Source organism: Trichomycterus rosablanca, chromosome 20 (genome assembly GCF_030014385.1).
Source record: "Trichomycterus rosablanca isolate fTriRos1 chromosome 20, fTriRos1.hap1, whole genome shotgun sequence".
Lineage (NCBI taxonomy): Eukaryota > Metazoa > Chordata > Actinopteri > Siluriformes > Trichomycteridae > Trichomycterus > Trichomycterus rosablanca.
Window position 1 is genome coordinate 24,518,239 of NC_086007.1, and position 13,305 is coordinate 24,531,543.

At 39.1% G+C, this 13,305-nt stretch overlaps 1 protein-coding gene and 1 long non-coding RNA gene across 3 annotated transcripts in view; one reads left to right on the forward strand and one right to left on the reverse strand.

The window, feature by feature from the left end:
* The first annotated feature begins 1,188 nt into the window (after positions 1–1,188).
* On the forward strand, positions 1,189–11,390 carry gkup (glucuronokinase with putative uridyl pyrophosphorylase). 2 transcript variants are annotated; one of them, XM_063017123.1, is made up of 22 exons: positions 1,189–1,291; positions 1,372–1,416; positions 1,697–1,850; positions 1,939–2,010; positions 2,867–2,955; positions 3,176–3,332; positions 3,506–3,583; positions 4,185–4,276; positions 4,861–4,966; positions 5,044–5,123; positions 5,232–5,300; positions 6,151–6,211; positions 6,388–6,404; positions 7,056–7,113; positions 7,201–7,293; positions 7,372–7,432; positions 7,804–7,917; positions 8,001–8,058; positions 8,905–8,973; positions 9,283–9,346; positions 9,783–9,854; positions 10,042–11,390. In XM_063017123.1, the coding sequence occupies exons 3-22, from the start codon at positions 1,845–1,847 to the stop codon at positions 10,135–10,137; spliced, it is 1,512 nt and encodes a 503-aa protein (XP_062873193.1). In that variant the 5' UTR covers positions 1,189–1,291; positions 1,372–1,416; positions 1,697–1,844; the 3' UTR covers positions 10,138–11,390. The 2 variants fall into 2 exon arrangements, with proteins under 2 accessions (XP_062873193.1, XP_062873192.1); XM_063017122.1 differs by lacking the exons at positions 1,189–1,291; positions 1,372–1,416 and having other exon boundaries at positions 1,557–1,850.
* LOC134334700 (uncharacterized) overlaps positions 1,228–13,305 on the reverse strand; it is a 55,487-nt gene continuing 43,409 nt past the window's right edge. Inside the window, exons 2-3 of the long non-coding RNA XR_010015515.1 lie at positions 3,273–3,356; positions 1,228–1,396 (exon numbers count right to left, since the gene is read on the reverse strand). This is a non-coding gene — a long non-coding RNA (uncharacterized LOC134334700). The remainder of the gene's footprint in view (positions 1,397–3,272; positions 3,357–13,305) is intronic.

Here is a 13,305-nt window from a genome sequence, read left to right on the forward strand (position 1 = left end):
TTTACTGTAACTATTTTAAGTGATTTATTATTTTCTGATTATTGATTTTTGTTTGCAACATAGTTTTTTTCTTATGCAAATGCTGTTGGATCTACATACGGTTGCAAGATAAACATTTTGATACTTTAGAATGACAAGGATTTCTGCATTAATAACTCAAAGTGTGGTCTAATGCATTTAAAGTACAAAAGGTTTATTAAAACACTGTCATAATTCTGGTAACCGGTGCAACATCAGCAGCTAGAATGGTTCATAAATGTTCAATTCTCATTTGGGTTAAACCTGGGTCTAGTAATTCCAATGTTTTTTTTTTTGTTTTTTTTTAATAAATCCTTCAGTTGCTGGCATACATGTTTTTGAGATAATTATCTTGTTACTTTATCCCGGTTGTTTTTTTTGTTCCCTGAATGAAATACCCAGCCCCAAACTATTAATGCTTCATCTATTTTTCATGTTGCTATGCAGTTTTATCCTCTAAACTTTCTTTTCTAATGAATTTAGGTGACACGGTGGCTCGGTGGGTAGCTCCGTCGCCTCACAGCAAGAAGGTCCTGGGTTTGATCCCCAGGTGGGGCGGTCCAGGTCCTTTCTGTGTGGAGTTTGCATATTCTCCCCGTGTCTGATTGTTTGAAGTCTGGATAAACTGTAACTTCAGATGAAAGCACTTGTGTTTCTGGGTAAACAGGACCCGTTGCGACCATAAAAAAGCGGTTGATGAAATGAAACGGTTATGTACAATAATAAATGTCAGAACTTATAACAATGCACAATATATTATTTTCTATAGAAGTAAACATTATATTGCATTATATGCAAATAAGTACAGTAGATCCCCAAGTGGGGTGGTCCAGGTCCTTTCTGTGAGTCTTTTCAGGCTCAATTTCATAAATAAAGTGCAATTCTACCACTTGACCAGCAGGTGTCACTGGAACATTTCATTCATTTCATTTTCATCAATAGCTTTATCCTGGTCAGGGTCCACTGTGAAACATAGGGCGCAAGGCAGGATTACCCTGCACAGGGCACCAATCTATCTGTTATTTTCTTGGGGAAACACTTTTACAGCATAGAAGGAATAAATAGGTAAAGAGGGCCGGGTAATTTCGTAGCTTAACCTCTGAGCTAATGTCACAAAAGTATATAAATGCTCTGTTTAAATGTTTACCATTTAACCTCTTTGGCAGAATGACGTTACTGGTTTGTATTCCAGTCTGGCTGGCATCCCCAAAGCTCTGCTGCCTGGTATTGGGGGAAAGAAAATCCTAGATTTCTGGTGGGAAACAGTCAACACGTGAGTTCAGTTCCATTTCATTTTTATTTTGAAGATGTTTTGCTTGGTTAGGTTCACTTCATTCTTCTTTTCTTCCAAAGGCGTCAACTTTTCACTGAAGTCTACCTGGTGACAAATGCAGATAAGTGAGTTTCTTTTGCTCATGGTTCTTAAAGTTCTGTGTTCCAGGTACATTTAGAAACACCATACAGTTAAAGTCAAAAGTTTGCATTATGTTTTAAGAAACAGTGCATCATGACAGCTTTTATTTTTTATTGGCGGTTCTTGGATAACAACTAACTTTTCAGACAAATAACCTCTCAGCAAAAGGGTGGAAGTGACCAGGACTGACAGGATTAGGAAGGAGTTTTTTACAGGGACTGTGCAGGTAGGATGTTTATTCCTGATGTCATACCATCGTTTCAGGTACAAACATTATGAGCGGTGGGCGACAGCCAATGACTTTCCAGTGGAGAATGTGGTGAATGATGGCAGCACAACTTTAGAAAATCGTCTCGGAGCAGTCGCTGACCTGGAGCTGGCCATTCGAAGCCGCGGATTACAAGACGACATCATGGTGGTATGGCGAGGGCTTCTCAGATTAACCTGTATCGCTCGGCTTGTTTTCAGCAGGTAATGCACAATGATGTCTTGTTTTCTGCCTACAGATAGCAGGAGACATGCTCTGTTCTGATCAAAATCTTGACATTGCTCAAGTTATTCGCTTCTTCAGATCCAAAGTAAGATCAAATGTTCTGTGTTATAGGTGGGAGAAGTGGCAAAATATCCTGTGATGTTTGGTCTTATCGACGTTCGCTGGCAACATGCTAGCCAAAATAGTATTTGTGTTAAACATATGAACATAATGCCAGGGCACCAGAACCGACACGTGATCCAGTCCACAAGATCCCATGTGACAAATTCTAAAGCAGAGCATTTAAATTCACATTAGACTTAATTAAAGATTATATTCAGCCTACTGGGTGGCAGATGCTGGCGGCAGCCATGTAGCACTGATAGTGACCTATAAACACTCATTCTAATTCGAAGGATCCAATCCACCATCTGCTTTTTCTATGAGGTGGGATGCCAACATTTTAAATGTAATGACATTTAGGTAATACAGTGTCAACTTATCGTCATTTTGTCCAGCCCTGATATGTTTTGTTTTTATAAAGTTCATACATTAGACAGATTTGTATATGCATTATAAATTAGACAATTTGTGCAAATTGTGTTACAACCAATTCACGCCTCACAGCAAGAAGGTCCTGGGTTCAATCCCCAGGTGGGGCGGTCCGGGTCCTTTCTGTGTGGAGTTTGCATGTTCTCCCCGTGTCCGTGTGGGTTTTCTCCGGGTGCTCCGGTTTCCTCTCAGTCCAAAGACGTGCAAGTGAGGTGAATTAGAGACACTAAATTTTCCATGGCTGTGTTCGATATAACCTTGTGAACTGATAAATCTTGTGTAATGAGTAACTACCCTTTCTGTCATGAATGTAACCAAAAGTGTAAAACATGGCATTAAAATCCTAATAAACAAACAAACCAATTCAAGCACCATTCAGCTTCATTAATCAGACTCGTGTGATGTTTCAGACTGGAGAGTTGGCTATATATTATGAGCTGGAGGAAGGAGAGAAGTGCAGCACCCGAGGCATTGTGGAAGTATGTCCAGATTCTCACAGGTAAAAGCTACTCTAGAATAAGCTAAAACCTTTACATTTTGATTTATATCAGTACCTTTGAATGTGTTTTAACTTATAGACATTCATTATAAGCATTTACCAGAAAAGTGTGTTTAAATAAAGCCCACTTTTGGTGGTGTTACAGATGGTTTTGTTAGTAAGTGGCTCATATTATTATGGGACGGGGTTGTTTGTATAATTCAGCCTCTTTGCATTTCAGCATCAAGCGTTTCCTTGAGAAACCACAGGAGGGGGTCACTTTGTCTCGTCTGGCCAGCGTGGTCTTCTACTGCCTCCGCAAAGAGACGCTATCTTACCTCTCAGACTTCCTGCACAAGCAGCCGGATGTGGAATACAGGACGCTCGGCAGGTTCTGGGTCAGTGTTCAGCTTCAGTTTATTCTTAACAAAACAAGAAAACAAAATTGCACAATGATGAGAACATGAGGAACGTGGCCTTTCAGAATGAATATTTCAAGGTTCTGTAATGTGACACAAAACCTTCATCTGTGTCTGAATGAACTCTGTTCTGTTTATGTGTCCTTGGTTAGGAATGGCTCATAAATGAAGAAAAATTGCCAGTGTTTGGCATGAAGCTGCCAACAGGATTCCAGCTAATTGGCCAAGTGGTGCGTACCAGAATACTAAGGACTTTTAGGATAATTATAAACAAACTGGCCAAAAGTATGTGGACACTCCTTCTAATTGTGTTTTCATTGATCTAAAATACATTATAATGCTTTGAACTTTGTGGCAACAGTTTGGTTAAACTGTTTGGCCCCGCTGAGTTCCCAGAAAAAAAAAGTTTGCACAGGCATGCTGAAACAGAAAAGGGCTTTCCCCAAACTGTTGATATAAAGTAGCACTCAGGTGGGCTATTATGCTAGCCTGCCACTGCTGATATCCGGGTTTGAATCTCAGAGGTGCTATCAGCCGACTAGGAGGGTGGTGACCAAAGCCCTGTGATGGATTGGCACCTTGTTCAGAGTATACCAGTCTTACGCCCAGTGTTTTCCGGTGAAATCGGACCCACTGCAGCCCTGACTGGGATAAATCTTGATTTTACATACCTGTAAGCAATTAACATAGCTGAAGCACCAGGATTCAATATTTATGAGGGGTGTCCACATACATTTGGCCATGTAATGTATTACTGATGTTTACTTTATTGATAAGAATAATTCACCTATAATGCTCAGTTAGGTTAATAGAGTATGTGTGCTATTTTAGGGTCTGTCTGATTACACCAAATGGCTGGCGCACTACTCAACCAAACAGCAGGATTCACCAGCCAAGCCCATCACGTTCCGCTCCTATGCCAGGTCAGCCATAACACACCAGCCCTCATCAACACAAGTGAAAAAAGTTCATTCTGACCAAACAACCCTGACTAAATACAAACAAATGGACATTTTATACCTTTAAAAAACTCACAGTACAAGCAGGAAAAAGTATGTGAACCTCTGTGGATCGTAGATGTCCCTTTAAAAAAATAATAGAAGCAAAAACCCCTCTATACCCCTCCGCTATACTCTGGAAATACTGATCCGTATTTCTAGTTTGCAAATATGGACAATGCTAAAAGGTGCAAAAAGAAATTGTACAGGATAATTTTAGAGCAGCTGTCCATCGCCTGAAGCTTAATGAAAATTAAAAAGTGTGGCAAGACAGTCACCCAAAACACAGGAAATGACCCATAGAAAAAAAGTCAGTGTTCAGACCTTATGTTAATTAAGTTCCTGTCATAAAAAAAATTCTCCTCCTGTGCATGATTGCTGCTAAATAAAATTCTACTACACTCAAATACATTTACATTTTTTTCTAGCCTAATATTACAATTATTAATCATATGTGTTGAGGTATGTGTAAAGGCATTCTTGTGTATGACTTCTGCCCATTTGACCAGGGTTGGGCTGATGGGAAATCCCTCTGATGGCTTCCATGGTAAAACCATCGCTATGAGCATCTCGAACTTCTGGGCCGAAGTCACACTAATAGAGAGTCACACTCTGGTAGGTGAAAATCGCTTATCAGACCAAGATAGGCATGACTGCTTTTTTTTAAATAAATTTTAACGGTTTGTGTTTAGGTCCTCCTTCCTCATCCACTGAACGATCCCACTGAGTTTGGCAGCCTGCAGGATCTGTTTCGCATCAGCCACAAAGAGGGGTTTGTTCTTTTTTTCTATGAACTTCCTGTCTGTTTTTGCTTGGTGTGCAGACATTGTATCCTGTATGAAATGTGATAGTAGAATAACTTTTTTTCTCTCCCGTGCAGGTATTTGGGAGGTCTGAGACTGCTGCAGGCCACCTGTAAGAAGTTTTACCAGTTCTGTTCAAGTCAAGGGTGAGACACACTACACGCCACACATCGCAAAGTGAACAGTACACGACCAAAAGGACTTAAGGTGTTTTAGACACACCACTAGTTTGGTGTGCAGGAACTCAGAAATAGTGGCCTGCACAGAGCCCTGATCCCAACCCCTCTAAACATCTGTGGGATGAACTGGAATGCTGAACTCCCACAGACAGATTTCGAATTCTTGTTGACAGCCTTCCTAGTGAGTTGGAGTCTGTTGTGGTCAAGAAAAATGGACCAGCTTCATACTAATGCATGATTTTGAAATAGGATGTTCAACAAGATTGCTGTCAGGTGTCCACATACTTTTGGACTATATTTTAATGGGTCATTCAGGGGGTATTTAAATATAGGAGACAGCTGCTCGGGTGGCACAGTGATCTAATGTGCCAGCCCACAAATACTGTCAGTTTAAAATCTTTGTTTGAATCTATGATGTGCTGTCAGCTCGGATGGGTGTCAAATAAGCACATTGGCTGTGACTGAGGGGGGAAGGTTGATGGGGTTCCACATTGCTGCTGCAAGTGCAACATCTGCTGGCTGTTTGTGGCGCTTGCAGTGGTGGATGATTTGCAGAGTGCAAAGCATGACTTCACCTGGTAGGTGAAAAGAAGTTGTCACTGACTGGGGCATTGTAAGAAAGGGCATGTGCTAGTCTACAGCTCTCTTTGGCCAGGACGGGGTGGTGCAAGTGGACGAGGAGTTGCACTTGGGAACTGAAATGACTAAATTAAAAGAAAAATGGGAAAAATGCAGCAACATTCTAGAAAATGACCACATTTCTTTTTGCATCATTGTGCTTTGCTAATGTTTGTTGTGTTTCTTTTCGGATTAACAGTATTGCTCTCACCAAGCAGAATTTCACTCTCAAGTATGACACTAATATTCCACGACAAGTGGTGAGTAAAGAGAAGTTTTTCTGTAATAAGATTAACTGATGTTAACTGAAAAATAATGAACAAATGCACAGTTTGTTTTTAATGGTTTACAACAAGATATATATACTATATAACATATACGCAAACATGGAGAAATATTTTGTCTTATATAATTTCCCCTGTCTGATTTATTTTAGGGCCTAGCTGGCAGTAGGTAAGTTTTTATCAACAAGAATATCATGAAAATATGTTTGGTTTTTTTGTGATTTCTTTTGTAAATGTATGTAATATCTGTAATAAATGTATAATTTAATTGTATGTTAATATGTAATACATTCACTGGCCCCCATGGTAGAAATGTAATTACCAAATCAGTCATGTGGCAGCAGCAAAATGCAAAAAAATCACTCATCCACAGATCCATTTACATCAAACTATACAATGACGAAAAAAGTGAGTTCAAATAACAGTGGCATGGTTGTTTGTGCTAGAGTTACTGGTTTGAATCTGCGAATCTACTGTGATTTGCATACACACCAGGCTTTAAATTTTACAATATAGCATTTAAAAAACATCCAGTGACTGGCAGTTCTACAAGATGTTAATGAGAGAGGTCCGAAAAGAATGACCAGACTGGATCAGGGAAGCAAGAGTAATTGAATAACCTTTCTGTACAACCATGGGGAGCTTTCAAGCATCTCAACACACAACACATCAAACCTTGAGGCGGAGGGGCAAATGTGTCAACATGGCCCAAAATATGAAATAAATGTTTTCAACATTGTAAAGTGACTGATTATTTCTGAGAGCAAATGAGTTGTGCCCTGATTTAATATAATATGTGTCTATTATGTGTATTTTGAAGTGCAATCGTATCGTCTACCCTGAAGTGCCTGATGAAGTTTTACAACCTTACAGAAAATGTACGTTCAGCTTTAACAGTCTTTTCTTTTTACTGCATTCGATGTAGCTGTGCCTGAATTATAATACTGAATCTGCTTTGTTGTTAGGATCTCCCTAAACCAATCCGAGCCAACTTTATACTGAACGTGGAGACTGACGAGCTCTTCATTACTGCTGGACTGCAGGACCGAGTGGTGCAGGTCAGTCTGGAAAAAGGTTCATTCTTTATAAATGTAGGTACACTTTTCTCATGATGTTGTTTTTTAATGCTCTTACAGGTCTATGAAGGCTTGGTGTACATGGACTTTAACAAGGAGACAATGGACAAGCAGGGCTATGGTACTTATTTCAAAATCAAAATTCTCCTATAGCTTGTGAATTAATAGATACTGTACTGTTTTTGGGGTCACCACGGTGGACCTCAGCATATCAGATTAGGCACAATTTTTATGCTGGATGCCCTTCCTGATGTAGCCGGGTTTGGGACCAGCACTGAGAGCACACTGACAAGTGCACCTAGGCTATTTTGACCATTTTGTCTCTGACATTAGCCAATCATGTCCATGCAGATGCCTGATAACACCTCTGAGATTCGAACCACAGATCTCAGTGGTACTGTGGCACTGTGCCACACAAGCGCATACATACGTGTGTTAATTATGCTTGACCAGAAACATACATTAAGAGCTTCTCTGTATTTTTATGTGTAGGAAATTACATCACCATGGACATGAGCGATCTCCCCACCTTTTGGTTGGCTTACCTGGGGGATCCTAGTGACTCTGGTCGCATTCACAGCAATGTGAGACAGCGCTGGCTAAACGGTAAGTCCCGAGCATTAATGCACTTGAACTTTTAAACCAAACATTCCCCTGATCATCTCTTAAGCTCTGTTGTCTTTGACTAGGTGATCCTGATGTTGTTGAAGTCATGAAGCAGTTTGCTGAACTTACAGACCAGGCCCGGTTGGTTACATTTCTCGGCTATGTCCTGTCAACATGTGGATTATACATGACAAATTAAACTACCTTTCACTTTTTTCTGACTATATATGTATATGCTACATCTTGCCTGTTGTGCTCAGGACTCTGCTTTTACAACTGCAGTTTAGTTTTTTGGCAGGAGGCTTAAACATACATAGAGGAACACACTATAGTCTCTGTATTTCTTTGCCACCTGTGTTGGTGCGTTGATCTCAAGTAGACAGCAGTCGGTGTTGCAGGATTATGGTCGAGATTCCCACACTGTTTGAATGCCACAGCCTGAGTATTAGTTTTATTTTGTTGCTGACCATGTGGATCACCATCCAGCAGGATGATGATCACAAAGCACACATCACCTCAGACTGGTTCCATCAACACCTGATCTAAATGTAGCAGGGCAAATTTGGAATGTGGTAGAATTAGAGATTTGTACAGCTGACTAATCTGCAATAAATGTGGACCAGAATCTGATCTGTATGAAATAATGTCCAATACCTGGTAAAATAATGTGACAAATAATGGAGGCAGTGAATTCCATCCAGCATTGAAATTGGCTGTTTTTATTAACGTAGCCAGTTGGACATGTTACTGTAAATCACAAAGTAGATTGTATACATTTCTGGCCACTAGCATTTTTATTGAAATCTAAAAAAAGCTTAACAGTGCACAGTTACACAGACTTGTTACACGCCCAAGAGACAAAGCTACTGCTAGTCTAAACACAGGGTAGTTTTTACACTTGGTTTTTATATAGTCAAACATATTTATACTGTAAAGAGAATTTATCAATTTTAAGCTGTGTAAAAATACACTTCATGTTTAATGCAGGGCAGACTTTCAGTCTAAGGACTGGCCCAAACTAGCTGAGCTGATGGACAGGAACTTTGAACTGAGACGGTAAGATCCTTTTGTCTGTACTAGTGGTGTCAATCTTAGTTTCTGGAGGGTTTAACTCAAAATTGAAGTGGGGATGCAAACAGCAGTCATTTTTAGGGTTGTTCCAAACTGCGGCAAGCCTTTTAGAGTCCTCACTTACAGAGTAAGACCAAAGTGATATTAACTTCAGATGACAGCTAAACCTTGAAGTAATGTGACCCTCCAGGACAGGAGTCTGACAACCCTGATCTAATATTTTAAACTCATGGTGTATTGCAATGGTACCCACATTTCTTATATATAAATGTGCCCCTTTCCGTTTTTCCACAGGTCTGTCTACACTGATGACTGTTTGGGTTCAGGGAATCTCAGAATGGTACAACTGGCGAGACAGGTAAAGCATGGAATTAAACTAGATCATTGGATCAACACTTTCCATCAGGGAAGAACCTAACCAGGTCTTTGACTGATTTGGTTTTACCGTTTTCAATTTTATTTGAAAATAATTATTTATCAAACTTGTTCAGCCATAATCATCAGTTCCTAGTCCAAATGTGTTACCGTGTAAATAAATACTCATTGGCTGATGCATCAATGTAATTAAGGGAAAGAAAACTGCTTTCTCTAGCCACCATAAAACACATTATTACTAAAAAAAACATTCACGACTGTTAAAAAATAAATGAGACTAAAATGTCTCTTGGTACGTTTATGGGAAAATTCCTTTGCCACCTACAAATTATTTTGTACTTGTACCTAATTGTTCCTTCAATTAATTTTGTGAATACCAGTGAAAGCTTGACACACTTTCCTCTCTTTTGTACATGCAGTTTGGCTCTGCTGTGAAATTGCCTGGCAGTGGAGGTGCTGTAGTGGGCTTGTGTTTGGACCCTGAACAAATGGTAAAAAACTGTATAAATAAATTAAGGAATAAAGTTAGCAAACACCCATATTAACACAGTGAAAAGTAATTTACTCAGACCAGTAAACCTTTTATGTGGAAACATTGTACAATTCCTTTCTATTAAACAAATATTACCTTTGCAGTTGTAATTAAACATGAGTTTTTGTTGCTTGTTGTACCATTAGGAGGCGATGAAGAGAGCATTCCAGGAAGCTGGCTTTGTTTTCTGCCTTGTTGTGCCTCACAATCCAGCTGAGAGTGCAGTACAGAGATCAAAATAATGTTCTTATTGAATGAGATATGAATAAGATAACATTTCTGCACCAAAATGATTAGCAGCTGAGAGATCTAAAATCTTGGGAGAACTAGAGGACATTGTTCCTGGGTGCTATACTGACTGGGTTCTGTGCTACGGTGGATTTTCAGCTCTGGTCGCGAATATGAGAGTCACTGAACTGTTGTTGCTGTGTGTGTCTGGCAGCACAAACAATTGTCCAGTTAAAGTGCTATCAATGCCAGCATTGTACACCCTTCCTGTCCAGTACAATAATAGCCAAAGACTCAGGACAAAAAAGGAGTTGTGAGGTATTTCTGTATGGAAACAGTTGCAAATTTCAAATGTATTTTGTACACATCATGGTGCAATTGCACACACAGTTGATTAATTTACATATTTTATTGTTTTTAAATACCACCCTTGCAGCAGATTGATACCTTTTGGGTGCTCCTTTTAGGGGTATCCACATATTTGATTTGGCACAGTTTTTATGCTGGATGCTCTTCCCTTTCTCAACCCTTATTTATCTGGGCCTGGGATCGGCACTAAAATGCATAAATGTGTCTCCCCAATGCGTAGGTTCACATAACACCATGCACTGCTGTTACCATCAGTGTGACTTCTACGATTACACCACACAAGCTCACAACCTCTGCAGCTAATTTATTTTTTAAAATAATATTTTATCAAATTTTAAATCACATTAAAAAAAATAAGCAATAATTGTAACATGAAGGTTTGGACACCCTAGTACGTCACTTTACTGTCAATACTTTCAGATATCACATCTTGTAAACACCAGCTGTTAATTTTTCTATTATTGTTTTATGAATTTCCACCTGTAACTCATATATTTCTAAGCCATTTTCTAGACAAACTGTGACGCATTTGCTTCAAGAATTACCTGAAATCTATTTTTTCATCTTTTCATCCGATGTTTCCTGTGCCACTGGCTGTCACACAAACCCAAAGCGTAATAGATCCGTCCATGCTTAATAGTTAATGAAGTTATGTGAGATAGCTGCAAAGGTTGTGTTGTTTTTTTTTACTTTAAAAATCAGGTAAAACAGGGATTTATATTAAATACATCTTTGCATAGAACTGTAAATCTGCTTTCAGTCAACCAGGAATTATGTAATTAATATGTTTTTGATTATGTTTTACAATGTGAGAAAAATTATAGATGTTATTTTTTACTTATTTATGACTACAAATTGTGAACTGTCCAAACAGTTGAAACTTGTAATAAGCTGTATATTAAAGGAAATCAATTTACAAAGTTTGAAAAACGATTCCTCTTTTTTTTCTTTTTTACTTAAAAGAAACAACTGACAACTAAAAATTGTGGCTTACTTCTAGAGCCACACTCAATAAAAACATTATTTTGCATGTTGCCCAAGCTAGATTGCTTGACTGCTACAGCAAAAGAGAAAAACTCTGTTCCCTGTACATTATCAGCATACCTTTATAGTGTGATTTCCGCCTGCTCTGATATATTTGTAGCAATATGTGTTTTATGGTCTTTTTTTGGTCTCCATATGACCCTAACTGCCCTTTGTGTAGTGAAAGTGCTCTGAAATATCACATCACTTTTCCTTCCGCTTTATTGCACTTGCAGCCTGTAAGTAGCATTTTACCAGAAAGCATCAATTCACATTTGCCATGTACTGTATGTCGTACTACAAATCTCACATGCATGGATTTTTTGAAGAAGCTATTGCCCAAGTTTGAAGTATATTGTTAATTTTGTATAATAGGTTTTATACCCTGGTTTGCAATGGGTGTGGCTGGAACACCTAAACGAAATAAATAGGAAAGACGTCCACACATTCTTGGCCTTATTATTACTACAGTGGAACCTTGATTTAACTGATTTCGGATTTGACGGACAAAATCTGGAAAACCGAATGTCCGGTCCTAATCTTTAAAATTCCTGTGAGAAGCGTACCAAGACCAGTAGTTCAGTAATTGTCTACTACCCTGTGCATGTTTCTCTGTTTACATTAGTGATGGGCTTTATTTTGTTGGAAGGCTCACTTTGTTCTCGGCTTTTTTTCTCACGTGTTTTACGCTACATTTTAGTTTAGTTTAGTTTTAGTGCTTAGTTATGCACCAGCACTGCTCCACTAGCCACCAGCAGTGCTTCAGACTCAGAATAATCCCCACTATACGATCTCCGGGGGGAAAAAAACATCTCCCCCACACAAGGTAAATGAAATTCCTCCCTAGTAGTACAGTACACCAATTGTAATATTTATTTACAGGTTTTACATTACATATTTACATCTATTTACACTTTTATGGACCTTTGTGCTGCGTTTTTGTATATTTTCGCACTCCCTGGAAAAAACCTCGCTGTTTCGGACATTCACATTTTACGAACCAGTGCTTCCCTCTTTTGTTAAATCTGTTGAATCGGCTAAGTGGGTAGCACTGTCGCCTCACAGCAAGAAGGTCCTGGGTTCGATCCCCAGGTTGGGCGGTCCGGGTCCTTTCTGTGTGGAGTTTGCATGTTCTCCCCGTGTCCGCGTGGGTTTCCTCCGGGTGCTCCGGTTTCCTCCCAGTGAGGTAAACTGGAGACATTAAATTGTCCAAGACTGTGTTCAATATAACATTGGGAACTGATGAATCTTGTGTATCGAGTAACTACCGTTTCTGTCACGAATGTAACCAAAAGTGTAAATCATGACGTCAAAATCCTAATAAACAAACAAACAAACTATTCATCAGGTCAATTCTGAGTGCTGGTGTCCATACAGATAGGCTTTTTAATGGCTTGTTTGTTGTTCGTGTATCATCTATCTTATTGCTGCCCAGCCTCTTCCTCTTTTATCTTCAATTCATAACAAGCTTAATTTGTCTTTTCCAATAAATTAGTTCATCTCACAATGTGTCCAGCATGAGAGAGCTTCAGTTTGGTAATCTGGGCTCTACGTTGGAGGCTACGTTCGACATAAAACAAATGTATCATTGATTTTTTTCTCTTTTATTTTAATAATACTATTATATTTATTGTTCATTAAATGATAGTTTACTGTGTCGTACTTGTGCTTTATGTGAGAGGATAGGTTCGACTTGGTCAAGGATCCAAACAAAAAGGGTTTGTTGACTTCATTGCTATCTAAGATACTCTCAAGTCTTCCCAACACCAAAGTTCAAGTGTCCCGCCTGT